This window comes from Poecilia latipinna, unplaced genomic scaffold (assembly GCF_001443285.1).
Source record: "Poecilia latipinna isolate Pla-1442-1.1 unplaced genomic scaffold, P_latipinna-1.0 Scaffold271, whole genome shotgun sequence".
NCBI lineage: Eukaryota > Metazoa > Chordata > Actinopteri > Cyprinodontiformes > Poeciliidae > Poecilia > Poecilia latipinna.
The window spans coordinates 191,135-218,813 of NW_015112887.1; the positions used below are offsets into that span (position 1 = coordinate 191,135).

General features: G+C 40.9%; 1 protein-coding gene across 4 annotated transcripts in view; it reads right to left on the reverse strand.

The window, feature by feature from the left end:
* The window catches only part of fgd (faciogenital dysplasia), a 73,144-nt gene that overhangs the window by 32,019 nt on the left and 13,446 nt on the right, over positions 1-27,679 (reverse strand). For 2 of the 4 annotated variants that reach the window (XM_015033540.1, XM_015033539.1), the window contains exon 1: positions 186-282. The exons of 1 other annotated variant lie outside the window; for it this stretch is intronic. In XM_015033540.1, coding sequence (XP_014889026.1) covers positions 186-267 — 82 coding nt within the window. In that variant the 5' untranslated portion in view covers positions 268-282. Of the gene's footprint in view, positions 1-185; positions 283-13,111; positions 13,197-27,679 lie in introns of those variants that run through there. One more of the 4 variants, XM_015033541.1, reaches the window with a different exon arrangement.

The following is a 27,679-nucleotide window of genomic DNA, read 5'->3' on the forward strand; positions in this document are numbered from 1 at the left end:
AAAGAAAGGAAGAAGCTTTTCGTGTTTTTTTAAAAAAAAAAAAAAAAAAAAAAAAAAAAAAAAAAAAAAAAAAAAAAAAAAAAAAAAAAAAAAAAAGCTGCACAGCTCAACTAAACCATCAGTATAACATCTGAATTGGTAAAATTAAATAAAAAAAAAGAAGAAGACACGTACAATACCATTACCTTGTGTAAAGTCTTTGAGCGTCAAATATCCAAAGTCCAAACAACAAGTGCCGGTAAAACTGTGCTCAGCCAGTATCACCATAAATCCTGCCCTCCCAGTTTTTTCCAGTGCGCGTGTGCGCAGCTGAGACCAGTATGTGTCACGCACACGCCCTGGGAAGTCCTTCAAAGCTCACCTCTGCATTATGCTCCAGCACACACGTTTTAGCTGCCGGTTCCCAGCAGAGTTCCTGAAGCTGCACCTGTCTGGCTCACCTGTTGAACTTGATCCTGGTTCCTCCTCCTCCACCTCCTCCTGGGGCCAGGAGTGACAAGACTACATGTCACAGAAGGAGCCCCATAATCCCTGGACTTTGTCCGTGACACGCAACAACTCGTATGACATTTAATAACTAAGCAGGCTTTACGAGTCCGATACAGAGGAGATCGAAAACGAGGAAGTTTTAAGAAGAGTTTTTGTTCTAAACAAAAAAAAAAGAACAAGACAGATCTAATCTCAGTCTTTTTTTCTCTGCTCACGGTCACAGACGAACTAGTAATCTCTCGTTTTACCAGTCTCTTTACACCCGGTGTGAGTCAGCACCCTGAGAGCAGTCAGTCGGAATATTTTGAGCTGTAACCTGAAACTTTGCATTATGGTGTTTTCTTAAACCCATTAACAGTGTCTGCACTGCACCTGAGTGACAGAAACATCCAAACACTTTCAGGTATTTCAGTCTGACGCAAACATAAGGACAGTGCCATCAACTGTCTGAAAGCTCTGGTTGCATCATGACGAGAGCAAAGAACAACCCAAAGGAATGCGACTCTTATCCGAATTAAAAACAACGTGCATTCCTCTGTGTATTTATCTTTCAGTTCTTTTAACTTGTGCACAGTTCATAAACAATAAGCAACACAAAGAACTTAACATAGCGACCAGTGGTAGGTGTTGGCATAGGTCCTTTGGGCGGTTTCCCAGGGTAGCATCAAAAGGGGCAGAGCAATGCACAAGCACTACATAATAAAAGTAGAACCTATTCAGCTTCCCCTTGAATATGCTGCAGGCATGTGCATAGAGAGCAGGAAAGAAAATGGTAGCCATTTTATTTCTCCAGGAGTTACATGATTTTCCTGAATTTTTATTGGTTGGAGAGCAGCAAAAGGAGGGACTTTACCCAGGAACCATTTCTGTAAGAAGCACCACTGATTAATACCAGTTATTACATCAGTGCAACCCTTTGTGATAGAAACATTGCACACTGATATTGCAATTCTGCAGCTCTATTTAAAATCAAGTAAAAGTGCAACAACAGCTTAACCTTATGTTGGTAGAAAATATGGATAATGTAAAATATGTTACATCCATATTAATAAAACTGAACCCCTTATCTCTGGATGGTGATTTAAAGGGAAAGATTCATACCCTACCTCTTATCAGCCTTCAAACACGTGCAAACACACACAATTCACAAATGCAGCTGCCTGTCAGTCACTGTCAGCCCCGAGGCGACTCCCCTCCGTCCTCTCACAATCATTTATCACCCATCACCCCCTGAGTACAGTCATCTCGTCCCACTGATATCTGGGAGATGGATTGCTTTGAGTCAGCAGAGTCTCCCTGCTCAGACAGTCAATCGGGTCTCCAGCCCCGGTGAGGATGACCTGACAATAGGGCTCTGATAACAGACCACCATGTCTGTGATGCGGACACTAGAATATTGAAACGACACGCTCACAACTGTTTGCATATCCCAGTTTCTCTAATATTGTTTCACACATTCCATTATTTCAATTCTGATTGGCTACATTGGAAATATTAACTGCATAACAAAAAAACAAAAAAAAGGCAAATTTGACCAATACATATTGGATCAGTCTATTTATTTCCCCTAAAAATGAGGAAATGAGAGCGATAGATTACCCATCTCTAATATTTTAACCCCATTTCATATTGACTATTGCAATTTTTTTTTTCTCCCAATCTTCCTGCTCCTCCTCGTTTTGCCTCCCCTTGTCTTTTTACTCCAGGTGAAGCAGGAGACAGTAATGAGCGCTTTGACCTCGATCTACTTCAGCTTTTACCCCACGGTTAAACAGAAACAGAAATCCAGAGACAATAACAAATACGACAGTGTATTTCGTTTATATAAATCCACAGAAAAAGAGAAACAAAACATATGGGCTAATATAAAAAACAGAAAGCTGACAGGTTTCAGAACATAAACAGATTTAATCTTTAAGTGACTGGTTAATTTGGATCCAAACCAGAGATGATCCAATATTTCTTTGTAGTTTCTGATTTCCTATCTTTGGATTCTGTGAAGCTGCGACCTGTCAACTTCTCTTAATTGGCAGCATTTTATTCTTTTTCTAGTTTTTTCTGTTGCCACTGGTCATTCAATGTTTATATTAGGGGCTGAGGCAACGTGGTTCGAGACAGAAGCCACAGTTTTGTTCTGAAACTATTATTTAAAAACAAGCACATTTTGAACCATCTTTAGTATTTTATATTTGAGATAAACAGTTAGTGACTAGCGCTACAAATCACAGACATCAGACAATGCAGGTCTTTGCATAACTGAAATGTTCAAAAACAATTTTTAACCCAACATGTTCCATGACAGACAAAGGTTAAAGGCTTTAAAAGAAGAAACATAATTCAGCCTTCCTGTTATCTACCAGAAGTCTTGTTCTCTCTCTCGCCATCTCAGCCTACACGAACTCCTTAAAAATGACTTTTTAAACCTCGGGGCTATGCACACGTTTTTACGAGGAGAACCAGCAATTAAGTGTGCTGTAAATGAAAGCCAAAGTTCCCATTGAACATTAAAATAACAACATAAGAGCCTCACTTAAAAAGAATCAACTACAAACACCGAAATAACAAAAAAAACACCTACAGTAATATTAGTGTGGCGAATTGGTGTCAACAACATATAAAAACAGGACTGCTGCAGGATTTAAGTCGGTTTCCACAAAGAGGCTTATTTCCTTCATGAACCAACAAATCTTCAACTGTCAGTCCACCGTTGGGTTTCTGAGCACTTGCACGCATAATATGCAGAGGGATCAACAGATTTCTAATCATCCATTGTGTGGCTGCAGATTGCACATCTACATTCATCCATTTCTTCTCTGCCCAGTTCCTCTAGTCAGCAGATCCATTTCAGATCCATGTTTATTATATTGTTTAAGGATCAGTGGCGCCTGAAGTTTCTGCTGTACCAGTGCTTCCTGGGAGCAAAGCAAGGGGGGTGGTAGGATATCTTGTTAGGTGCCCTTACTCCTCGGGTCAGTAGGCAGAGTGGGCACAGTGACATGTCTCCCACAGTAAGTGGGAAGATTTCAGATAAGCACTATGTGATATACTAGCAGGATAAGATAGGAAGAAGCTGCGAGGTTAGAAAGAGGATGAGGGCGCAGCAGACGGCTGGGATATGTTAAGGAACTCATAAAGAATCAGAAAATGAATAAAGAATGATTGAAATTATTTTATAGCAACACTCTTCAGTGGGGAATGTCGTTACTGAGTGAAGAGAGGCTCATCGGGGCAAAGGTCTTACAGGAAACTAGTTCCAACTGAGGCATGCGAGCTGTTCATTCAAGCTGCCGGGACAGGGAGCCGAGAGCAGCAACGTGAACATTTCACAGCCTGGCAGCTTGGTTTTATTCTGGTAAAGAGTCCAGGTTTATTTGATATTTGATGTGAATTTAGGAATATTTAGAAATTAGCCAGTTAAGGTAAGGGTGTATTTACACCAGGGAACACACATGTTTATATGCTGATTGGACTAATTATGATAAAAGATTTGTGAAAATAGACAATAGATCACAACAGAAAGACTAGTTAAAGTCTCCTCTCAAATATCAGATGCGCAAAAAAATTGTTTGCGACTGATGGCATGTTTTGTGAAGGAGTAATCGAGTTTTACTGTGTTTGTAGACACACACAAAAAAAGACATAGCCAAGATTATTTAATAGTTGTGTTATTTATCATTTTTAAAGAGGATTTGGAATATGCTAAATTTTATATAGACCAATCAGAGCTTTACAAAACCAATTATATGTAGTTAAGAATAATCAAAAACAGTGATTGGCAAGTTAATATTAGACTAGTAACTCTTGAAGAGTCTCAAAATGAATCAGCTCCCTCTAAAATGTCCTCGAATGTTCCCTGAGAAAACAAGGGAGAGGGCATTGCTGTGGCAACAGACCTGATTTATACTGCTAATTTAAAAACCAGGTCAGAGTATCCTCTTAAATGTAAACTCCCTCTAGCTGGAGCTCAAATCTGATAAAAGTGCGGGTGTTTAGTAAACGAATAAGTCAGAAATCTCTCTGAAAAGCACAGCACACATGTGCATCCTTTATTCCCCAGACGTTCCACTGTCCTTGGCGACTGGTCAAAAGAAAAGCCGAGGGTGAGATATGACACATTTAGTGACCTTTTCCCCACCACATGACTCAAGGCTTCACAATCAGTAACCAGGAACACATTGAATAAGAGTCACAGGAGGACAGTCAGAGGCTACAATAAAAACACAATGTCATCAGGACTTGACAGAGGAGGATTATTAAAATTTCAATACAGTCCTGTGGTTGCTTCCTCATTACCAGAGCTAATGTAACCGGATGTTTTAGAGGCACGGTGCAGAGAAATTAGTCCCCGTTTGGCTGCAGTTGGCTCTGTAAGCCTGAGCATCCCTGTAAACAACTACAGATTGGCAATTAGGACAGCGCGCACAGACACACAGACACACAGACACACACACACACGCTTTGATGAAAACAAGGGGGTTTACAAACCTGCCGTTAGAGATGAGTGCCCAACTGTCCCAGAAACTACTGAAGCCTTACTGAAAGCTACTGTGGCTGCTTTCAATGGTGACTTTTCACGGCGCAACAGAAAAACCCAACTGGACTCTGAACAACAATCAAAGCTGGTGCTTTTTTTTTTTCCATTCCCAAAGAGAGTGAGGGAGGTCTTGACAAACACGGTTCTGCTCCATGACTCACCAGCACCTAACGCCCAAAATAGCATTTTCAAAACAAATTTCAAACATTTTCCACCCCAAGGGACCGGACTGTAATAGGAAAAATCCTCTGTGGTCAAGGCTTGATCAATTGTTGTACCGACAAAGGCTCTTTGAAGTGCAAATACATTGATTATCTCATGCTGACAGGTGGGATTTAGCAATCATTGACATAGTCAAGACTCGTCAAAAAAACGGCCTCTGTGGCTTAATTCGTAATTGATTAAATGTTGATTGAATTAATAAATGCGGCTTCCACCTGGAACAAATGCATCAATGCATGGATGCTAAGTCTCAATGCATAATGGCATGCAAACGCTGCAAAAAAAAAAAAAAAAAAAGCTTCAGTTTTTCAATTTATAGAAACCCGTAAGCAGCACGGACCACTAAGGAACACTTTGCTCATGCCATATAGCAACTATCACAGCGATATGCTAACGTTTTACTGCAGACTACAAAGGGCTCAAATCCCACTAAAGAAAAACATTCATATGTTACCGAAAACACGGCCGTCTAAATCATTGGCTTTCCCAAATAAAACACAGCCCACAGGGAGAGAACATTCTGCAAGCAAACAAAACACAGCTGGAATGGCCACAAAACTACACCTCTACAAAAGACAGAGAAGCAATTGGTGTATGTTGAACTTATTCAATGAGTACAGTTTTTTCTATCTATACATTTGAAATTAAAATTAAACAGGTTGAAACCTCAGGAAAATAACTTTAAAAAAATAATTTAATACAAGTTTGCTGATGTTTCTTTAACATCACAGCAAAATTCAATCAGGTACACTGTAGTACTGGTCCTCCATTAACTTAATATTCACCTGAATAAAATATTTTTGAGGGTATTTTGACCCCAAAACGTGTAGTAAAATGTCTGGAGTTACAATAGCTTTTATTAAAAGTAAGGAAGAATAAATGTTTATATTTACATACCTCAACGTCAATGCAGAGATGGTTAAGATCTTAACTGCAAGAGCGCCGCCACCATAAAATACGACACACTTTACGACATACACTGTTCTGTGTAACTGTGTCATCATGAAACACACAGCTGCACAGCTCATGCTTCACAAGACGTAATCACAGCAGGTACAACAATATGCTCCAAAAAAAAAAAAAAAGAAAAGAAATGAAATGAACCCCACAGAGAAAACAGCTCTAACCCACACCGCTGTTAGCTCCGATCAATAAAACTAATCTGTTTTAATTGAAGACGATATATATTTTTTCTTAGCATGTCTAATCCCTGCGGGGTCACAGTGAGGCTGAGGCCCGTCTCCAGCGGTGAATGAGTGAGAGTCGTGGCTTACGCTGCACACCTCACGGTTTTTGTTTGAGGGCACCGTCTTACTTTAATCTTATCTTTAAGATTTAGTAGGAATAAACCCCGTTTTTAAAAAAAATCCCATCTGTTCCAATTTTGCTCTAGAGTTGCTTGCTTGCCTTGGCGACACGAGCTGTAAGCGCTGCAGCCGCCGCAGCTTTACCCAATCAGCCTCTGGCAACCTTCAGATCTCACTCAGTCATCTCCGTATCAGGTTTATTTCTTTATTCTATTTAACAAAATAATATTTTTGCCCAAATATTCTCTTTTTCCAACTAATTTTATCCACAGTGCTCAACTGTTTTTTTTTTTTAATGCGTGTCCATGCCTTTAACCGGGCTCCTCTCACACCACCCTGCATCTGTTCCAGGCAGGATGGATGTCAGCATGTGAACAAGGAGTGCCTGCAAAGGTGCTGACAGTCAAACAGCCCCAGAGTGGCCCAGCCCGGCCCCGTGCAGGTCATCGTGTTGCTCATTCCTGTCTGGATCAGCCCAGTCTGGTTGGTCTTATCCAGAAAGAGTGTGTGTATGTGTGTGTGTGTGCAGGTGTGAAGGACTGGGCTGATGAAATCGAAAGGTTGAGGGGGGAAGAGGAAGCGGGATGCTGCTCTTCTGTGCTGATACGTCTTGGATTCACACCAACACACACACAGAGAAAGAGAAAGGTCACTTGTACTGAGCAGCGAAAAATCTTTGTTGACGTCAGAATAATTTTCAAAATGTCACTTGGCTCCTCGGACGCAAAGTCAGCATCGAAGGCAGACTGAACTTTCAAGAAAACGTCTGACTCACGGCAATTTTCAGGACCGGTCCCTCAAACTTCAAAAAGTTGCAAATGAGGTTTGTACTAAAAATCAATGTTTGTAGGGAAAGCCCTGAACCGAAACAGATGAACGTCTGAAGGGTGAGATATACCAAGAGCCATGAGGAAACACTCACACAACCACCACTGTACTCGTTATAGGAGCCAGGTGTACAGTAGACAGACCCATAAAGGCTCCTGTTTCCTCTGTAATGGCTCCCTGGAGTTAAGCACAGCACAACGCAGCTTGGAGGCTCATTGGTGTTCTCACAGTACGGAAAGAAGGGGACCAAATAACACTCTTATAAAATCAAACATTAAAAAACCTGTCTCGATATTTAAACTTGATAAATATGTGTCGACCTGCATGCAAACTGGCACCATCCTTCAAAATGACTGCACCGGAATAGATTAGTCCCTCTGGGAATAAAACATGCAATTATTATAATCTCTGATGTAATTAACATGCAAGCCACACACGGGCAAGACGTTAAGGGACTATTCTGAGACGTAAACTATAGATGTTACTATTTTTCAGCATGGGGTTTAATTAAGGCAAATATATTGCTTTTTTTTTTTTTTAAAGTCAACACCTTAACTGAGGAAAAGGTCAAATAAGAAAACAAAAGAATAAAAGTCAAATCTACCAGTTAAGGTCAAAGGTAAAGTTAGCATTTTAATGTCACATAGCTATGTAGACTGTCTGTGTGATCGTAGTGTTAAACACTTCCTGAGGTGGTAGCAGCAACATAAAATAAAACGACTGAACTAGAAGCATTTTTGAGGCTCAAAATACTCCAAAATATTTTCTGTCGTGTCCTGACCTCTAATCTTAATCAAATGCTGACTTCTTACATTAACACCAGGATTAAATTATTTTTGTTTAGGTTTCTCTTTTGTGCATTGGGAGTCTTTATCCAAGTGTTATTTGGACAGGAGTAGAAAGAGGGAGGACGCTTGTTTAGGCTGGATAGCGTGTTAGAAGATTTGCCGCTCAGTATTAGGATGCCGACGCTGTGAGGAACAGATCAGAAATCACTAGAAACACAGACAGAAAGTGGCTGTGGACTGGAATCAGACAATTTCCAGGATTATCCGCCCTGACTGTTCGTTGGAAACCAAGTAAAAAAAAAAACAACATCTTTTTCTTGTTAGTCACCATATTATTTTTATTTTCACTCTCTGAGTTGAACTGGATTGGTAGTTTTCCCTGCAACTTTTAGATGCTTCTCAACAACGCAGTTGAATTGAATGACTCATCAGCATTTTTTTTTTTAGCTCTACAGAGGCCTGGTAACGAGCCATTCATTTAAATCGGTTGTGTAGAAGCTGGCATGTATTCAAAAGTTGCAAGACAGTAGAGCTCAATGCCTAGACTTGGGCACAATTCTGCCATTTAAAAGAAAAGTGTAGAAAGAAAATTAGAGTAAGAGAGAGCAAGACTTTCAGGTGATAACGGAAAGGCTGAAAGGACTGAAGCGTTGTTGGCTATTCGATCCTTTGAGCTATTAACGTACCTGGCCAAATTGTTTATTGCATAAATTGGGATAAGCTTGTAATTCCTTTATCGTCAGTTTGAGTCAAATTTTTTGTTTTGCCGTCATCTGGAACTGGGATGCCAGAAATTGGTGGAAACCAGACACTTTTTGTACTGGAGTGGTAAAATGTACTTCCATGAGCTGCCTCAGGGCTTACTCTGTGAAGAAGTTTGTCCAAAATTAGAATGGATTTGATAACTCGCATGAAAACAATCTTACTAAAACAGTCACAAATCTTTAATTAAGACTTAGTTACCCACTATTCTCATTTGGTCTTATGAAAATATCAGCTCGGACACAACTCCCCTGATTTATACAGTTTATGTGGTTAGTCAACCTTTCTAAAAGCTGCTCATTGTTTTTCTTTCACCTAAGTCATGGTTAAATCAAAGCTCTGGTGGAGATGCTTCACAAAGAGCTGCAGGAAACTTAACTGCCTGCAGCTGGCAAGTCTGCCCACCTGTCATCTGTCACCTCTCTCTGTCTCATTAGTTTGCTCCTCAAGGGGGTTTAATAACCCAGATTTATCAAGTGGGATCCCCACAGAAATCTGAAAACAATTTCACCGAGACATACGGCACTATGAAAACGAGCGCGAAATAAACATATCTATATGAAGACAGCACTTTGTGGATTTTAATTTTCCTCCCTTTCGTCTCGTTGACAACCGCCCCTGTGGCTGCTCCTGCTCAGAAAAATGAGTCCGGCTGCGAGAAGAACAAAACAGAGATCACAAAGAATGGCTTACTGTCATGAAATTTACCATTTATGGTAGCTCCCCACAAGCAGGACCATGTGTGCACAGGTACTGACTTCACTTTTACGAGGAGAGACATTAAACTCTGCCTGCCACTGACGTGAATACAGCAAGAAAAGGACTCAATAGAATACATTCCTTGAGACAAAAAAAAAAAAACTGTATTCATAAAAAAAAAGAATTTCTCACAATTAAACATATAAATATCAAAGAAAGAACAACAAAACACCTTCAGAGTTTTCAGAGCAGAAGAAAAGCATTTCAGCTCCACTTGGCAGCCTCTGGAAGCCACCTTTCTGCCCGCCCTGCAGCAGCAGGCTGCAACTACAAAGCCGGTTTCTGCGTTAACGTTGAAACCCTGGGCGTTTAATGGAAGCTGTGATTTTACAGCACAAGCCCACAATTAAAGGCAAACGGCCTCTGCGTGTCTGAGGGGGGGTCACATTAAAAAGACGCGAAGTTGCTCCTGACAGACTTTTGCAGGATGCGAGTGACGTCTGTGGGCATGTGTCATTTTCACCCCGAGCGTCTGATGCCAAAGTTTTGCACGAAGCCGGGGCACATGCTCCAGCGGAGACGAGAGCGCGTCTAACAGTTTCCGACTGACTGCCCCGACTAAATAGGGAAGTAAAGTATAGAAGCCCACAGATTGCACGCAAAGACCTGAGGAGACACATGATCCTAGAAAGCAGAAACAATATTTGTCTTGCTTGCTGAGCAGCCTGAGGCATGGGGGGAAAAATTAACTCGACGTCAAACAGCTAAAGGTTTTCAGAAGGCTGAATGGCAAGATCTCTGTAACGTACTTCAAACGAGGTTCTTAGGTTAACAGATAAAAAACCCCAAAACAGAACAAAAACTCCAACTGTTGGAGAAAAGCTGGATTACAAGAAAGTTTCCAGTGTTTCCATACTTACAAGTAAATATGGTGGCTTCATGTCATGTTTTTGTTTTCTGTCTGTATGCGCTACGGTCAGTGTCACCACACGTTCTCCATTATTTCTGACCAACACGAAGCACTTCCTTCCCCTGAATCTGACCAAGGAACTGAGAGAAAACCACAAGAAGGAGTTGAAAGAGTTCACATCCCCAAGAGTTTGTCAAATGAGAAAATCCACTTGACAAATACGAACTTTCTAATAAAGGGGAACAGTTTTAAGGAACAAGAGTAAATTTCAAATGGACACAGAAACTACAGCGATGCTACAGGAAACCACAACATCTAAAATATATGTTTGACTGCAAGTTTATAGAATGTGTGGCTATATTCTATTTGAGTGAGATGAGGGTCGGTGAAATATTTTACCTCCTGCAATAATAGATGTACATGCACTCTAGAATTGACTGGTTTGCCATGTTTTCATTTCACTTTAAAATTCTGCTTTTTTAAAGTTAGTAAAAAGAAACAGAGCATCAGCGATGTCAGTGGTTCCGGATTGAAATGAAGCTCATGAGCAAGCAAAACCATTTTGGGTCGTCACCATGAACAGAAAAACGTCAAGTGGTCTTGCTTGGGGGGTGGGGGGGGTTATGTCGTTGAAATGGAAACAGTTGTTCAACCACATGAGCTAATTTATCAGTATACATCAGCTGCTCACAAGAACGAATCAAGGGTTCACACTCTCACAAGAAGAAGATTTAACTATTTGGCCACAACAACAAGCATATCCAGAGGAGTCGAGGTGAGGCTTTTAAAGAACACTGAACTAACTGACAGGCATGGTGGTAGCAGCATCATGCTGTGGGTCTGCTTTCCTGCTAATGCTACTGGTGCAATGTAAAATGGGGAAAATATTGAAGGAGCTTTAGCAGCCATGTGAATACCTCAACTCTAGCAAAGGACTGAGAGAATGACTGTTTTTAGCACCAAGCGTTTTTGTTCACTGAAAGAGTTTGGCTCAAGATTCCATGTTACTCTTTTTAGCCAGCAACAGCCAGAAGATTTAGGAAAAAAACACAAGTACCTTAGTGATAACCTTGTCTCCGGCACAGTAGAGCTACATGCCAACCCGGTTACAGACCCAGCCCAGCATTAAATACTTGTGGACACTGTGGGCTTACAGAAATCCTTTCCTTTGGCTTCCTCTAAAAGCAAACCTGACCAGACGCAGGAAAATGGGTGCAGTATGACTAACTACTTTTTCCACTGCCAACGGGGTTCTGGGCTCTTTGCTTTTCACACAAGGTTACTGTGCGAGCCCTTTCGGCCTCGAGCGCTGACGGTTTCTACATGGGAGCTCCACCATACATCTCAGCTTGAAGAGTTCCTGACTGGTCTGAGATCTCCTGGTTAACCTGCTGTTGCTCAGAGTGTAACGTAGCAACTGACTCTGTTTATGCTGTCTTTTGGGAAAACATGGATGTTTCTATTGTTTTTGGAAAGAAGCAGCTATTTTGCAGCAAAAGATGTCCTTAAGATGCAGGAAAGGAGCATTCAAATTCACATGATTTAGCCTTTTAAGACCATTGTGAGTTTGTTCTTGAGATTTATATTTAAAACAGAACTGAAAGAGAGAAATCCTTCAACTGCCAGGATCTAATGCCAGTCTTTTTTTGACTATAGTTTGTGAGGAAGGAAGCTGCGCTCGGTGTCTTCTACAGATGTTTTTGTGTCATTTCCTTCAGTAGTTCTTGGTGCAGCGCCACCGCAGGCGACGGGGTGAACAGGTTTTTCAAATTGTCGGATGGTTTGACACAGTGAACCACACCGGCTGAAAATGTAACGAATGTTGCAGCTTTGGTCCACAATCAGTGTGAAAATAACTTTAGACTGCCATTTTATTTATGATAGCTGATCTAAACTACCAACATAAGAAATCTGTGAGGACTTAAAATATCATTTAAAATAGTAAAACCCAGTCTCATGGTGCCTGCCTTATCAGAGTGGTGTGACTTCATAAACACAAAGCTATTTGAAGGATTGGGGCATAAATAGCCCTCAGGCTATACATGCTAGGCTATATATGCATATCAGTTCCACTCTTAGGCTGCTAGGCTCATTTCATTGATCTGGGTCAAAAGGTTGTTGATCAGTCTTGCAGTCTAAGCAATGCGACAGTGTCTGGCGCACATTGGGCTTCGGCTCTCCACAGCTGCCACCGGTCCTCATGGAAACACACACAGACTCCCCTCTCTTCAAGACGCCTCCCTCGTCGGTCAGTTAAATTATAGCGTGGCCTGAAACAACTTGAAAACACTGGCTCCAAACACTAACATAACTGCGAGAAATAACTGTCAAAGTACACAAGTGGCAGCTGTGCAATCTGCTAAGCTTTAAATCATCTGTTACGATGATTCGCAATGACATCATTGTGCAAAAGGGGGTCATCTGTGTTGCTTCAGCTGCCACATTAGTGACCTTTTATTGATCGGTCGTTGAAAAATTGGCAAAGAAGAAGAATCTGAGCATTGGTTTATTACAGCGATGTCAGAGGGAGGATGAAATGTTGCCACTGCTTCCCGCTAACTAAATTACTCACCAAGTCTGAGCAGTTCAAAGACCCAGAGGAGATCAGTGCTTACTCCAAGCAAACTGCAAGAAGAAAACATCTTACACTGTGATATTTCCTGAAAGAAGAAGAAGAAGAAAAAAAAAAAACCGCTGGAGGGAATCCAGGAATCAAGGCAGCAGAAAATTGCCCTCGATGTTCTCAATAAAACATGCAGCCTGGCATTTATATTTCAGAGGGCAGTGAAAAATAGCCTGGATTCAGGAGACATCTGCAAGCCCACACACTCAAACGTATGCCAGACAGAGGTTTGGGTTTGGGGGAGAAGCACGTTCAGCGGCTGCACGCCGTCATCCTAATACCCCCTTACGTTAAATGTACGGTACACAACATGTTTATTTAAGAGGAGATGGTGAAGAACAATTACCAACTCACCGGACAAACTCAGATTCCCTTCGACCTCCCTGACCAGAAACTTGGCATTTCCAGTCACCTCCTGCTGTTTCACGCAAGCACGAACAGAAAAAGTAGATCTAGTCCATGGCAGAGCCACAAGGAGGTTTCCTGTTGACTCTGAATATTTTAGGCGTACAGCGCAAGTCTGCTACCGCCGCTACTACTACTCCTGCTCCCTCATCGTTTCTGCCTAACCACCACGCTAGCCCTCTCTCTCCTCCTCTTTCCTCCTGCCCTCCTCCTGCTCTGTCTCCACCTCCCCTCACAGCCTACAAATGCACAGTGCCTGCCCTAAAAAAAAAAAAAAAACAGAGGGTGAGATGCGTTCCTCCTGTCCTACGCTCTGATCCCCACATCATTCAGAGCAACGGACTAAACAATGCCTCCACCGCCGCCGCTCTGAAAAGAGCCTAGAAGCGGTTCTCACTCGGCGATAATGCCTCCCCAACTGTCGCTATGGAAACTAATGACAGGAGGGAGGGTGAAACGCGGGGAGATGGAGAGGGAGGGGAGAGTTAAGTGAGAGGGAGAAGAGTGGAGGAGGGAGAGAGGAGAAGAAGGGGCTGAATGAACGATGGGGGAAGTGTGTATAACTACAAGTGGGTGTGACCGCAGTTGTAGCACGAGAGAGTGCATGGGGGCATGAGGGAAGAAAATTGCTGTAAAAGTTGCCACTTGACACAAGGGGAGAAAAATTGATTATCCAACTAATTAATTAATCAATTGGAAAAGTTGCTTTTTTTTGTCCAGAATATGCAACAGAAAAAAAAAACCGGCACTCCAAATAAAACCAATATGTCTTCCTTTTTAAATCATTTTAAATATGACCCATTAATACATTTGAATACTTCTGAAAGGCCCACTTATTTCAGGAACGCTTCAGTGAAACACATTATATAGATTAACGGCACAACGATGGACATATGAAAGCCTTTATTTTTGTTAACTATGATGAGTTTTCAATTACAGACAGTAAAAAAAAAAAAGAAATTTTTTTAAAAACAGAAATGCAGGCCATGTCTGATACCCGTTTAAAGGTTATTTTTAAGAAGCGTTTCAATCTTACAAACATGGATCATCTGCACACAGATTCTAATTTATTGACTGTACACACATATTTTTTTTTCCTTATTTATATTTATATTAATGATATTTATAATTTTTTCATTACATTTTTATTATATTTTGGAATTTACATGCTTTCATTACTTTTTTAAATAAAATATTAAAAGCTACATTTATTCCGACTGCTGCTAAAATAAATGTATTTTTTACAATTATAATAATGCTATGACATTTACCTATTGCTGCTTGAATTGCAAAAACATACACTCTGCTAAAAATAAATATTTTAAACACTTCCATCCTCAGAAGAATGTTAGATTTTAAGTCACCCATTAAACTGTCATGCTGCTTGTTGATTGCCGACATCAATTTTAAAACTGCATCTCCTGAATAAGAGTGATCGGCTCAATATGTTTGTTTTGCATTATGAATTATTTCCAAACCATCCTAATTTGTCCTTTTTTGTAAGCTAGGAAAAAAATGAAGAAGCCTTCCTTTAGCCAGCTGACCATCAGTGCGCAGCCACAGGTGGCGGAGTGACTCTGTTGCGTCACTGTTCAGCATAAAGACAGAGAAAACTCCGACGTCTCTCAGAAGGACTGAAGGGACGGCATGGTGGAAAATTTGAGCAATTTTTAAATTGTGATGTAAATGAAAAGAAGAAAGGACTTTATATCTCTGGACGATGCACTTTTCAGCTGCAGCCCTTACGATAGTTACCGTTTCTGATGTGTAAATAAATAAAACATGTTGCGTCTCCTGGGGACCCAGTTAACCAGCGCTCTCAGGGGGACGCATCCCTGTGCAGCTTCCCCCCACAGACATGCGAAACACAAAAGCTGGCAGAATGACGCGACCAAGCTGCTCCGACCCTCTTCGTATGCACATATAATTACAACCACCTACTCCCCCCTCCAACCCATCCCCTTCATATACCTCTGTGCTCCCCCCTTCTAAACACTCAGGAGCTGACGCGGGCTTTAAAGACGGGGTGACATTGCCTGACACCGGCTCTGAGACGAATGCCAGCAATAACCATGGAAACACTGGTGAAGTATCACCAGTTTCAAAACGATAACAGGGCTTCAGATATGGGTGTGAGGAGTAGAGTGGAAGCGATGAAGAGCAAGCAGAGGGGGATGGGAGTCTGTGTTCGATTTAAATTTAAAGGTGGGGGGGGGGAGAAGCAGATAATTTAAAACCAGAGGAGAGTTGTGAGTAGGAGTAAGTGGGTTAAATTACTCCTTAATTTATCTTCTTGTCGTTCTACTGAATCATCAGTGACAGAATCCCCCTCCTCAAACCCCTCACCTCCTGCAGCTCTCGCTAAACTGGTTAAAACTACTTTGAATGGTGAATTATGCATCAGTCTGCAAGGATGGAACAGGTGCTACAATGAAACTGGCTGCTCGTCCCGGCAGACCTGACAAGGAGAAATCTCCTCACACAAAGCAAAGGTCAAGTAAAGGATTAGCTCTGCAGCCACGTTGGAGTCTAATCTAAAAGGAGGAAAACAAGACCACAGACTTTCCTTTGCTGGCAGCGAAACATGGGGCTAATGTTCACAGCTTCTCGACCAACCAGCGTTAGCTGATGGTTAGTTAAAAATACTGAATCTGGCATAATTTAGTTACAAACTATATTATGTCAAAATGACAAAAAGGTTTAATATTATATGCACATTTATTTGACAAAAAGGTACTTAGTTAATCATGTATGTTTTTGATTTAAATGTTTGTGGTAATAGAATGATATTGTTAAAGTATTTTGACTCAAGGTTATGCTGTCAGAATGACTTTTAGGTCCAAATCCTTAAAGATTGAAAAATGGCAGTTTTTACTTTTTATTAATAGCGACATACTGACGGTCACCACGGAGACCAGGAGAAAACCAGCACAGATTGTCCGTCTTTCTTTCACCCATTTCCTCCTCTTGCTAATCGCAACATTTTCTTCCCATCTGTCCACAAACGGGAAACTTTGTGAGTTTATTCTGCCCGCCGCACACAAACCCCCTGAAATATTGACGACCGACCGCCTAAATCTCCTTCGCCTCGCTTACCCACAGATGACATCTGTCAGACATCTGCTGACATACTTTCTTCTGTCACTTAGACCTCGGTTATCTTAGGAAGGGAGATCAGGAAAGGGAATCCACTACTTCTTTTTATAAAGAAATAGACATGCAAAACAAGCTCTTTCTTTGCTCACGTTTGTTCCTGTGGACGTTTATGCATAAACTGTGTGGCCACAGTTTATAACTCGACAAGACTGCTGCGTGAGCAATGCGCCGTCAACAAGAAGCGAAACAAAACAGTGCCGCCGTGTGAACGGCTGCCAGAGCTCTGTCAGCTTCCCCTCAGAGGTCTGCGCTGGGTTCGATCAGCACAAACACACCGTGCACATTTTTCCTCTAGACATGCAGGCGTACTCAGGAGTTCGTCCAGCTCCACTAGAGGAAGGACTCTAAAAGGACATCTGCATGGATAAATCAATAAAGACTACCTTATTAATTCTTTATTAGGACTCTTTTTTTTTTTTTTTCTTTAAATCTGTGACTGATTGCATGGCTGATCTGGCTCGGTTTCCTCAGCGCGCACCCCGCTGAGGAAAGCCGGAAGAAGGACGCTGGGTTTTTGTCATGGAGACAATTCAAATTCCTCTGCATCTTGGCCCGACCAGAAAGCCCTTTCTGAAACGCAGGGAGACACATGAATAAATCACACACACACACACGCGCACGCACACACACGCAGACGACAGACATAAGCTTAATCTGAGAAAATAAATAACCCTCTTATTCACACATCCCTGAAGGTCCTGGAGCGCCAGGAAGACACAACAACGACTCAGGCGTCTGGTGACGGAGCTTTATTCTTCCGTCGGAACATTCATGTTTCCTCATTTAACCTCTGCCTCAGCTAGAACGGCGCTCAGGACAAACTCAAATCTGTTTCCTGGAGTAGATTAGAGACGATGATGGAGTCGGATAATAACAGCGAGGTGAGATTTCGCTAGTAAACCTTTTGACGTCCTTGTTTAAACAAGTCTTTAATGGTCATTCCCAAATATCTCCCCGCTCAAATATTGACCCTGGTATTCACCTACATCTCAAACATTCGGCAGCTAGAAATCAAAGAACTGCTTAAAATTACTCCAACAAGGACGCCATCAGCCTCCCTCTCTCAAAGGAGCGTCTCATAAGGAGAGGTCATTAATATTTCACCCGGAGGACAATCTTTTAATTCATTATTAATGATTAAACTTATCTGCAGGAGGAGAGAGGTCTTATCTGAATTACAAAGAGTCTGGAGCCAACGATAATCCGTGCATCTACACAACCCCCACCTCTCGCCCCCTTTCTGAGAGGAAAGTGAGGCGGCAGACCTTCTGTCCCGCTCTGTTAGAGCTGCAGAGAGCTGCAGAATATAGTTCTGCATTGATCCCATGCTGTGAGCGAGTGTCTGGCCCTGCGGCAAGGTGGCAACGATGGGTGCAATGCAAGGAAGATAAGGTGGAGATTTGTCAGATGATATTTTCCTCTACCATAAAACAGATACAAACTGCTGCAGTTTAGGATATTTCTGATAGATGCCAAGCTGAAAGGTAAACATTAAGCACAGAAATTATATAGTGAATTATTTTAATCTTAAAAAAAAAAAAAAAACTCTGATCTGTAACTGGCTAGTTGAAAAATTCAACTCTTAAACCAATCATAAATGCCCTATAATGTTTGCGTTTTTTCTAGCATACGTCTCCATGGTTTCCTTCACATTATCAATAAGCATCAGTGTGCTTGAAAGCATGACTGCAATTATTGTGTGCTGTTAGGTGGTATAAATACGCTACCTAATGCATTTGTTGCAATATTTATGGCAAAGATTTACTTTTAGAGCATGCTTGTGTTTTGGGGGAACCAAAAACATTCAAGGACAGAAGTACTGCCAAAAGCTGAAATTGTTAAATGCTCTTCATCATCACTTTTATCATAATAGCATTTGCTGGAAGGCACCACCATGCAGGCCAAGTAAGAAATCTACATGTATCACACAAAACAATTTCACAAAAAGTAAAGTTTAAAGTGTTGTAAAGATCTATAAATGCAGGATGCATTTATAGATCTCGGTGAGCAGGAAAGAATATACCAGGTTGTTGGGAGTCTGGTATGCATTTATGTTTAGGATCAATTTGGATTTTAAGGCTTTTAAGGGTGAGTCGTGAGATTTTAGAACCGATTTATAAGTCCACCAAGACGGCAGTACAGGAAAGCCAAAAACGGAAAGCAACTTGTTCCTGCATTTTTTATTTGCCTATGCAAGACAGCAGGGGGAGCTCTGACTGATACGATCAGTCATTGGTCTCAGTGGGATCAGAACAAAAAAGCTTTTTGTACAACTTTAGCTGAAGAGAAGGAGACCAGTTTGAAGAAGTCTGATTTAAGTAACTAAAATAAAATAAAATAAAAAAAGTCACAGTAAAAACACAATGGATTTGATGTGTGGATTGGTACACTTGGGGATTAAATAGCTCAGATTAAAAGAGATTAAAATGAATTGCACAACCTGGCAAAGCCCAGATCAGTTTTTGATTAAGCCTAGAGATAACAAAGGGACCACTTTCTCTTTACCATGACTCAAGGTAAAACGCAGGTCATAAAATTAAAACAAGTACTGAAATGGGCTTAATATTTAATGTTTAGTTCTGTAATTGAACCGCAAATGATTATTTAGTGACTTCCTTCTTTTTCTAGGAAGAAACAACTCAGGAAGAAAGTTTCTTTATTTTCCATAGCATTGTAAATATGCTATTTTTATAATTTTTCACAAGTTGTGTAACCCAATCTCAGTTTCCTGCTTTACTTTCAAGTAAACATCTCCGACAGCTCTCATCCGAGCAACGAACAGATAATCTGGTGATCACCGCTTGCTTTAGTAAAACCACTTGATCTAGATTACTATTCAGAGAACACTGTCGATATTCACTCTCAGATTTATTTGTGGAATTATTTCAGCTACAAAGTTCTTAGTGAGCACACTCTACTCTTTTTTTTTCACCATGTCATTATACATTAAACAAAGATTGAGCAAAAATGGGAAAACTCTGTCAAAACAGACACAATACGAGACATTCAAATATGGTGGTACTTTTAAATATGACCTTTATTATTGATTCTGGCACTAAATGTAACAAACTAAAAATAAATGGTTGCACAAGGTATTTGGTTTTAAAATCCTGTACATTTTGGCAGTGTTTTTTTTTATGTCTATGTTATATCTAAAATGTAACTAAAATTAAATTTCAATTTAAAAGGATTTGCTAATCCAAGTATTTCCATTTTTTGAAACATTTGCCAGTGTATTGCTACTAGGATTGATAAGAAAAAAGCTATTTTACACACTGTGTCAATACAGCTTGGACTTGCACTTTTTAAAACATGCCTTACCTGGTTCCTATGCCGCGGTTTAAAACGTTAAAACCCAGGAGATCAATTATAGCGTCATTAGGTGGCTTATAATGCAAAACCGTGATCGGTTTTTCCACAAACAGGATGATTTAAGCATCTTTTAAAATTTTGCGGCGGTCAGCATTTCCTAATGGTAATAAGCTCTGCTGCAGCCAACCATGAGGAGGGCATCGAGGACACTGCAGAGCAATTTTAGAAAGAGCCTAAAAAAAACAACAAAAAAAAAAAAACACAGAGAGCATGATATTTGGATTGGACGGCTGCCTAGAGGTCAGATTATTAAATTTCAGACAGCGTGAAGCCTGTCTGTACAAAGCTAAAATTACAGCCCCATTATTTTTTCAATTTTTCTACCTTGTTTTGGGATTTATTCCACACCTCCACCCCCTCCCGCCGCCTTGTTGGGCTTGATCCTCATCGCAGGTACAATGGTCACTCTGTGGGAGATCAATACCTACAAATGAGGTTATTTTCTCCGCCATGAGTCACAGCAGCGGTGTGCTTGGATGAACTCTGTGTCCTTGAATAAAATCTCGTAAAGGTGCGATGAACGTAAACAGCCACGTGGAAATTTGTGAGCATTAACGGTGTGACTGTGGATGTGCGTGTCTTTTGGCCCACTGTGGGTTTGGTCATCTGATGAGCTGCAGGCTCATCTCCCTACAGCGCCCAGATGGCCTGTGATTATGAACGGCTCAGTAGAGATTACTGTGCAGCAAAGAGATGAAGAGAAACGGAGAGTAAAAAAAAAAAGGAAGTTCAAATTAGGATAAAGAACGGATACAATTGAATGAAATGAACGCGGGGTTATGCAAGGTCAAAGAAACGGGCCAACAACATGGCACAGCGGCAACGACAGAAGGCGTTTGTCATGAAGGAAGGCAAACCTCTCCTCTGTCCTTCTTCACAGCACCATGAAGACTTTCAACAACTTATCGCTTCCCTCGGCTTGTTTTCATTTCAGAAATGCTGACGACCAGTTATTATGATCTCAGATTTCACCAGAGCGGAGTGCAGGCGGATAAGTGTGGGTGTGCGTCAGATGAGAATGTGTATAGCAACAAACACACTCGGGGACATTTGTCCCCCAGCAGCTGGCCGAAATGATGGATCACACACAGACAGGTAAAGCATGAAAAATGATCAATGCTCTGCCAAACCAACAGCAGTTAACCTCTCGATGCGTTTGCTGTAGCAGCTTCACCTGAGGGGAAACACAGAATGTGTCCAAGAGAGCAAACGATGGCAAAAACACCTCAATGCACATTTCTGATCCATGGTAAACAGATATATACGTCATGGAATATATATTTCTGTCGTTGCATGCTGGAGAAGCTGTTACTTTAATTCAGATTTGTTCTTATACAGACTTTTTTTTTTAATTTCTGGTTGACATATTTCATGTTTGGACAATTGTTCCCTCTGGCTTTAGATGCTATGCATCAGCGAGGATTTTGCTCTGTATTTCTTTACTTTCAGACTTTATGATGCGCTACCAGGGCAACACAATATCGTTTTTTTTTTTTTTTTTTTTTTAAGAACTGGGAGCAACTGATCAGCATCTCAAAAGCTCCAATAATTCTTGACCTACAACCCTGAACCTCAGAAAGCTTCACGAATGCAGAGACGGACTAAAGAGCAGAGAGTGAAGCAAAGGAAGTTCAAATTATTGCTTCCATCGAACACAAAGTTGAGGACGCTCATACACTGAAAGGCAAATCAGTAGGCAAATTCGGGTCGCCTGCTGATGTCCACATCGTTGTGCGGCAGGATGAATTTTGAATGAAATCCTTACTGATTGCAGGATGATTACCTAGAGAACCACACCCATCCCAGTTTGTAGTAATGTTACTATTCATGTTTTTTTTAACCACATTACGTAGTAATACATAAGGCCTTGGGTATTATTGTACATCCTTCTCCTGACTGATACTTATTGACATAAAGATATCTCTAATACTTTAGAAGCTCTCTGTGGGCCATGCTGTTTGGTTGCAAGATCGAGACGTAAAAATGTCGGCGAATGTTTTATAGAGCAGCCAGAGTTTATTTGGGGTTAATCAGAGCCAACTTGAGTGGTGGTGGGTGTATACTGACCTCTCCAAAACAGGAGTTTGAATGTAGTGGTCATTTCTGTACATAACCACATCCCCAGTTATATGAGTGCTTGCACAGCATTATTTTAGCTTTGTATTTCCACCCCTAAAATATATCTGTTTGCTTCTAAATCAAGTTGTGTGGGTTATAGGTTGTGTCAAACATGCAAAAAGCTCAATAATGATCTCTCAAGGCCTTATTTTTCCCACCTAACAAAAAACCTGCCATTTGTATATTCTTTTTCTAAGTACGATACATGGAGGAGTTGCACAGAGATTGGACTGGAACAAAAACAAGATTGCTAAACATTCAGGGAATCTCTGAATGAGCCAACGCATCATTAGCTCAGACAGCTCAACCATCACAAACACTAAACTGGTAGTAGCAGATTTTCACAGCTCAGCCCAGCTGCAAAACAGATCAGAAGTAAAGGCAGCACTCCCTCCTGACTTGGTTTTAGATATCCTTCACTGAGTGAGAAGTCAGAGAAACAGGGTCTCACTTGGCAGAAGGCCAGGTTTAATAAGACTCATCATTCATGCCAGAGAGTGACAGATGACAGTTTAACAACCTACTGTACAAGCCAGGCGTTTTTCAAGGATGTTTTTACAGGAAGTCATTAGACAGTCTAGATTCAGGGAACTCTGAGACAGCTTCAAAGGTAATCAGCTGATGCATGCAGACACAAACCTTCACACACATGCCTGGACTAAAACCCAGATGTTGTACCACCCAAGGCAGTCATCTGTTTCGTTACATGTCGACCATTTTAGATTCTTCCTAAATCTAATGAGGAGCTCGTTAGTGAGTAACTAATCATAACAAAACAAAACATAAAATAAAAAATAGAAAACAGGCAACTCCTGAGATATCAGCAGGAGGAAGATAATCCACAGCGGGACACAGGAACAGGATCCATCTGTGTGGATGTACCTCTCATCTCCTCTTTAGGAGCAGGCCGTTATGGCTGTCCTGTGATAAGAGCTGAGCAACACACACCATGAAGTAGGAATTTAAACTCAAATGCTCTAAATCACAGAATCAAGTCTTAAAAGCCAATTATATTAAAAAAATGAAAGTTTTGTCACAGAATAACCACGAAATTCAATGAATTGCTGGGATATTATATGATAGAGCAACGTAAAAGTACTACGTAACTGTCTAAAGTAGCAAGAATTTGGTGTGTTTTTCTGAACAGTGTTGGAAGAAATACTTTGTCAGACCACCTAAATTGTGATTGCAGCTATGAATCACTGTATGTACATCTCAGCCGACTTTGCACAGCTAAAGACTAAAATTTTAGTTTCAGTTCTTAATTGCACAAAAGGTCTAGCTCAGATTAGACGGCGAATGTCAGCACAGGGAACGTTTTAGGTTTTGCCACAGATCCTTGACTTGGATACAAGTCTGGACTTTGACTAGGTCATTCAAACCATTTTCTGATCATGGACAAAACAGTGCTCAATGAGCTGTTCAAAGTTGGAAAAATTGTAATTTTCTCTTTCTCTCTGAGCTGCCTGGTGTATACTTAAGTAAACTTACACACAGGCAGACTATGTCAGTAAATTGATTACTTTAAAATGTTTTGCACTTCACATATTTAGGAGTATCAGATTAAATAATTAATTAATTGTTTACAATTATACAAAACATTAGGTTGGTCTATCAAACTGAATCCAGATAAAATGGATTCGTTTTTGTTGTAAAATGACAAAATGTGGAAATGTGCAAAAAATTTAAATACCCCTTGCAGGCGATGCACAGTTAATTCAGATACAAAACACAACTTCAGCAGTCATTAAGCAGCGAGTGTGCAATTCGCAACACCATCTGACAGGGCCACGTCACTTCACAAAGTCATTAGAGGAGCAGCTCATGATAAATGGCCGAGGGCCAGCACAGACTATAATAGGAAGAAGAAGAGGAGTCCGTCGAGAGTCAGTCGTCTGCTACCGGGGTGACCTTCAGCATGAAAAACCAAAAGGATACCAGCTCGACTGCTGCAGCTTCGAACCAGTCTGAAACGCAGGGACAGGATCCCGGTGAGCCATCAGGGTTCACTGTCCCTTCAAATCACTGGCCGGTCACTGGAGATGTTTATTCCACTATACTGAATAGGAAACACTTAATATGTAAAATGAAGTATTTAGGCGCATCTGACATTGAGTGTTTTAGCAGACTTCATTACAGGGTCTCAGTGGACTTTCAACAGCTTCAGTCTTAATGAGGCTGATTAAAAGATTTTGAGGTCTGTTTTACTCTTTATCAGGAGACTTCCTGGTCTGCGTCCCTGTCGGTTTAAGGTCTTTCTCGTACAGAAAAACGATTAAAGACAAATATAAACTAATGATATTTCTTAAAAAAAATTATTCACAGCAAACTTAATGCAGAAACCCTTCTTTTGGCATCTAAATATTTTTAAATCAAGTGAAAAGAATTACTGTTTGGGGTCTCCTGAAGCTGAGATTATGCTGCCACCTACTGGCAAAATAATAGCTGTACAGTCAGAGCACAACAATGATGTATCAGTATCATTTTAATGGGGAGGGGCAGAGAAAAGTACCCTGAAGTTTCTGGCTTTAAAAGCAAAAAAAAAGAAAAAAAAAGAAAGAAGGAAATTAAATGCCAGAGGTTTGTGAGGCCTCTTCGCTTGCTCTGTTTTATATATTACTTAGAGTGACAAAAGTACTCCAATTTACTGCAACACCTTGATTCCACTAATGAAGTAAATACCAAAAAGAAAAAAAACGAAAAAAAACATTTGTTTGTATTGAACCATCACAAACAGGTGCCTGTGAGGAGGAAAGGGACAGAAAAGTTTAGAGCTTCCTGCTGACAGACGGGCCCCGAGGCTGTTTGTTCATGTCTGAGTGCATGAATCCTACCTGTGCGACATGTCAGCTTTTAAAAATGTGCAAAATGTTACACAGACCACAGACCACACACACACACACACAACTCCGAGAATGTGAATCTTAAAGTCTGCTTGGTTTCTTTTGGATACATACTTAGGGCTTAAAAGGAAGGAAGAGGACAGAGAAAGACAATGGTTTAATCAGAACAGAAGGACGGAGCAGAAGGAGGGGCATCCACAGGGGGAGAGAGCATGGAGAATTGAACACAGGCTGCTTTTGTTGGCTGCAATCAGCCGGACTGAGACGGCACTTACTGAAGGGTTTATGGCTGCATCAGGTGAGGCAGTGTGAATAGCAAAGATGATTTAGGAGGCTGGTTAGGCTGAAGGAGGAACATCGAGTATGAAAAGTCCTGTAGCGCTGTCAATCATTCCTGTGTATGCATTCCTCACATCTTCCCATTTGTGCATGACGTTGGCTGACATCACGACGACACCCCTCCTAGCTTTGATTGGTTGTTTTTGACTGGGATCGGTGCATTTCTTCAGACACTAACAGTAGGTCAGGGAGCAGGTGGAGGAGCTTGATCTTTTCACAGATTATCTGTCTCATATTATCCTGTCACAACGTGGTGAAATTATGTAGAAAAAATGTATATGCTGTAGCTTTAAAGCTCGCAGACTCAAAAAGATTGTGGTGTAAAACGAAGCTTCAGTCGCATCATCAACCAGCAGGTAAAAATGATGCTGGCTGCATTTTTTTTAGTTATAACTTGATGGCAAATAATAAAAGTACCTGAAGACTGCAGTTATTTCTAAATGGCTGAAAAGCCAATGCACAACTCAGCCATCCATCCATGTTCCTACAGGGTAACTCTAACCAGCTTGAGTCTTTTCACAGAAAAAATGCAAATATCTGGTTTGAACTGTAGTAACCCCCCCTTCCTCCTCATTAGGTTTTTAATAACCTACAGAAGAGTACATCACAAAGTACATGCTGTCAGGTGATTTATTTATAGAACAGAAAAGGCCAGAGCTCCTGCTTTTTGATGCATTCAATGAATAAAAACTGTCAAACGAAATCAAGAAAGAGACAACAACACAGCCAGATACTGAACCACATATCTCTATTGTGGATATTAGACCTTCACCCACTATTTGACCACATTATGTTATTGCCAGGTTCATTAAGTCACATGATGCTTAATCTAGTTATAAAAACTATTCTCAAAACCAAAATAACTAAATTATCTACCTTCAACGGAGGATGCAAACAGAAAAAAACAAAGAGGAATCTTTACGGTCTTTGTGGCAGAGCCTTGAAGAACAAATCTCCAGAGACAGAACTATTTTTGGACATCAAAGTATTTAAAGCAGTTCATTGTTGCACGCCATGCAGTGAAGAGCTCATCAAAGAGCAATCTCAGGCTTTGTGTATACAGACAATAGCTTATTTGTCGATGGCTTTGTGCTTAAGCTGGTTTTGTTTGGAATTATTAAAATATCTGTAACATAATATTCATACATATATTCAATAATAAAATGTGTGCATCTCACTTTTTCTTTTCCTTTATCAATGGATTAGCTTTTATGGTTGTATGCCTGTACAGAAGCTAACCCCTCTAACCTGACAGCAACCTTCACCTGGCTCCGTTTCCCACTCCCACCTCGTTTCTTCTGCCCCGCTTCCCTCCGCTCTAGATCCCAGGGCCTCACCCCACTGTGTACAGGAAGCTCTGATTTTGTGGAGCCTGCTCTTCTTGATGATGAGAGAGGGAAAAACACAATGCTTTCTGTGTGCTAGGAAGGAGCTGAACTCATAAAATGCACACACACGGACACACAGAAGGAGAGAAAATATAATGGAACATGCTTTTACTATTAGGGCTCAGTTTTTTGTTTTTTTTTTGACTTTCCATAAGACTTTCCCAGGAAAATCCCCCTCATCAGGAAAGGTCAGATCCAGACAGACAGCAGACTGGAGAAGAGAGACAGAGATACAGGCAGACCAGCAGAAAACGCTGTGCAGAGACATTCCTGTAGCTGAAATACTTATTTTTCTGGAACCGACTACTGAACTGTGACGAAACCTGAGAGCATATCTGCAGATTTAAAATGATTTTCCACCACTTTAAGAGCGACCACGCTCCCACTCTCAGAAGCCCAAAACGTCTGCAGACAAACATCTGGCTTGCAAACATTTACACAGATGACCAGCGTGAGATTTATTTGGTCGTGAAGCCGGTGCTCAATATCTCACGTTAGCCCCCTTTATTGGGTGATAGCGAGTAATTGTGTTCTTTTCTGGAAGGCCTCCACAGTTGGTACCATTTAGGAAAACTAGGTCACTTCCGCCTTCTGTGTGCATGCGTGTGTGTGTGTGTATGCGTGTGTGTACGCGCAAGTGTGTGAGCCAAGAAAACTCCAGTATAAACAAAACGTGCAGGAAGAAGTGCTACTCTGAACAGAAACATCCCAATCATAAACTACAGTTGACTCAGTTCTGCTGCCGTTGCTGTCAAACTCCAGCAGGATCTTATTCATCTGGAAATGTGACTTCTTTGGGGCAAAAAAAAAAAAAAAAAAAAAAAAAAAACCCCCAAAAAATAAAAAAAAAAAAAAAAAAAAAACAAAAAAAAATTTTTTTCAAACCACGATTTTTT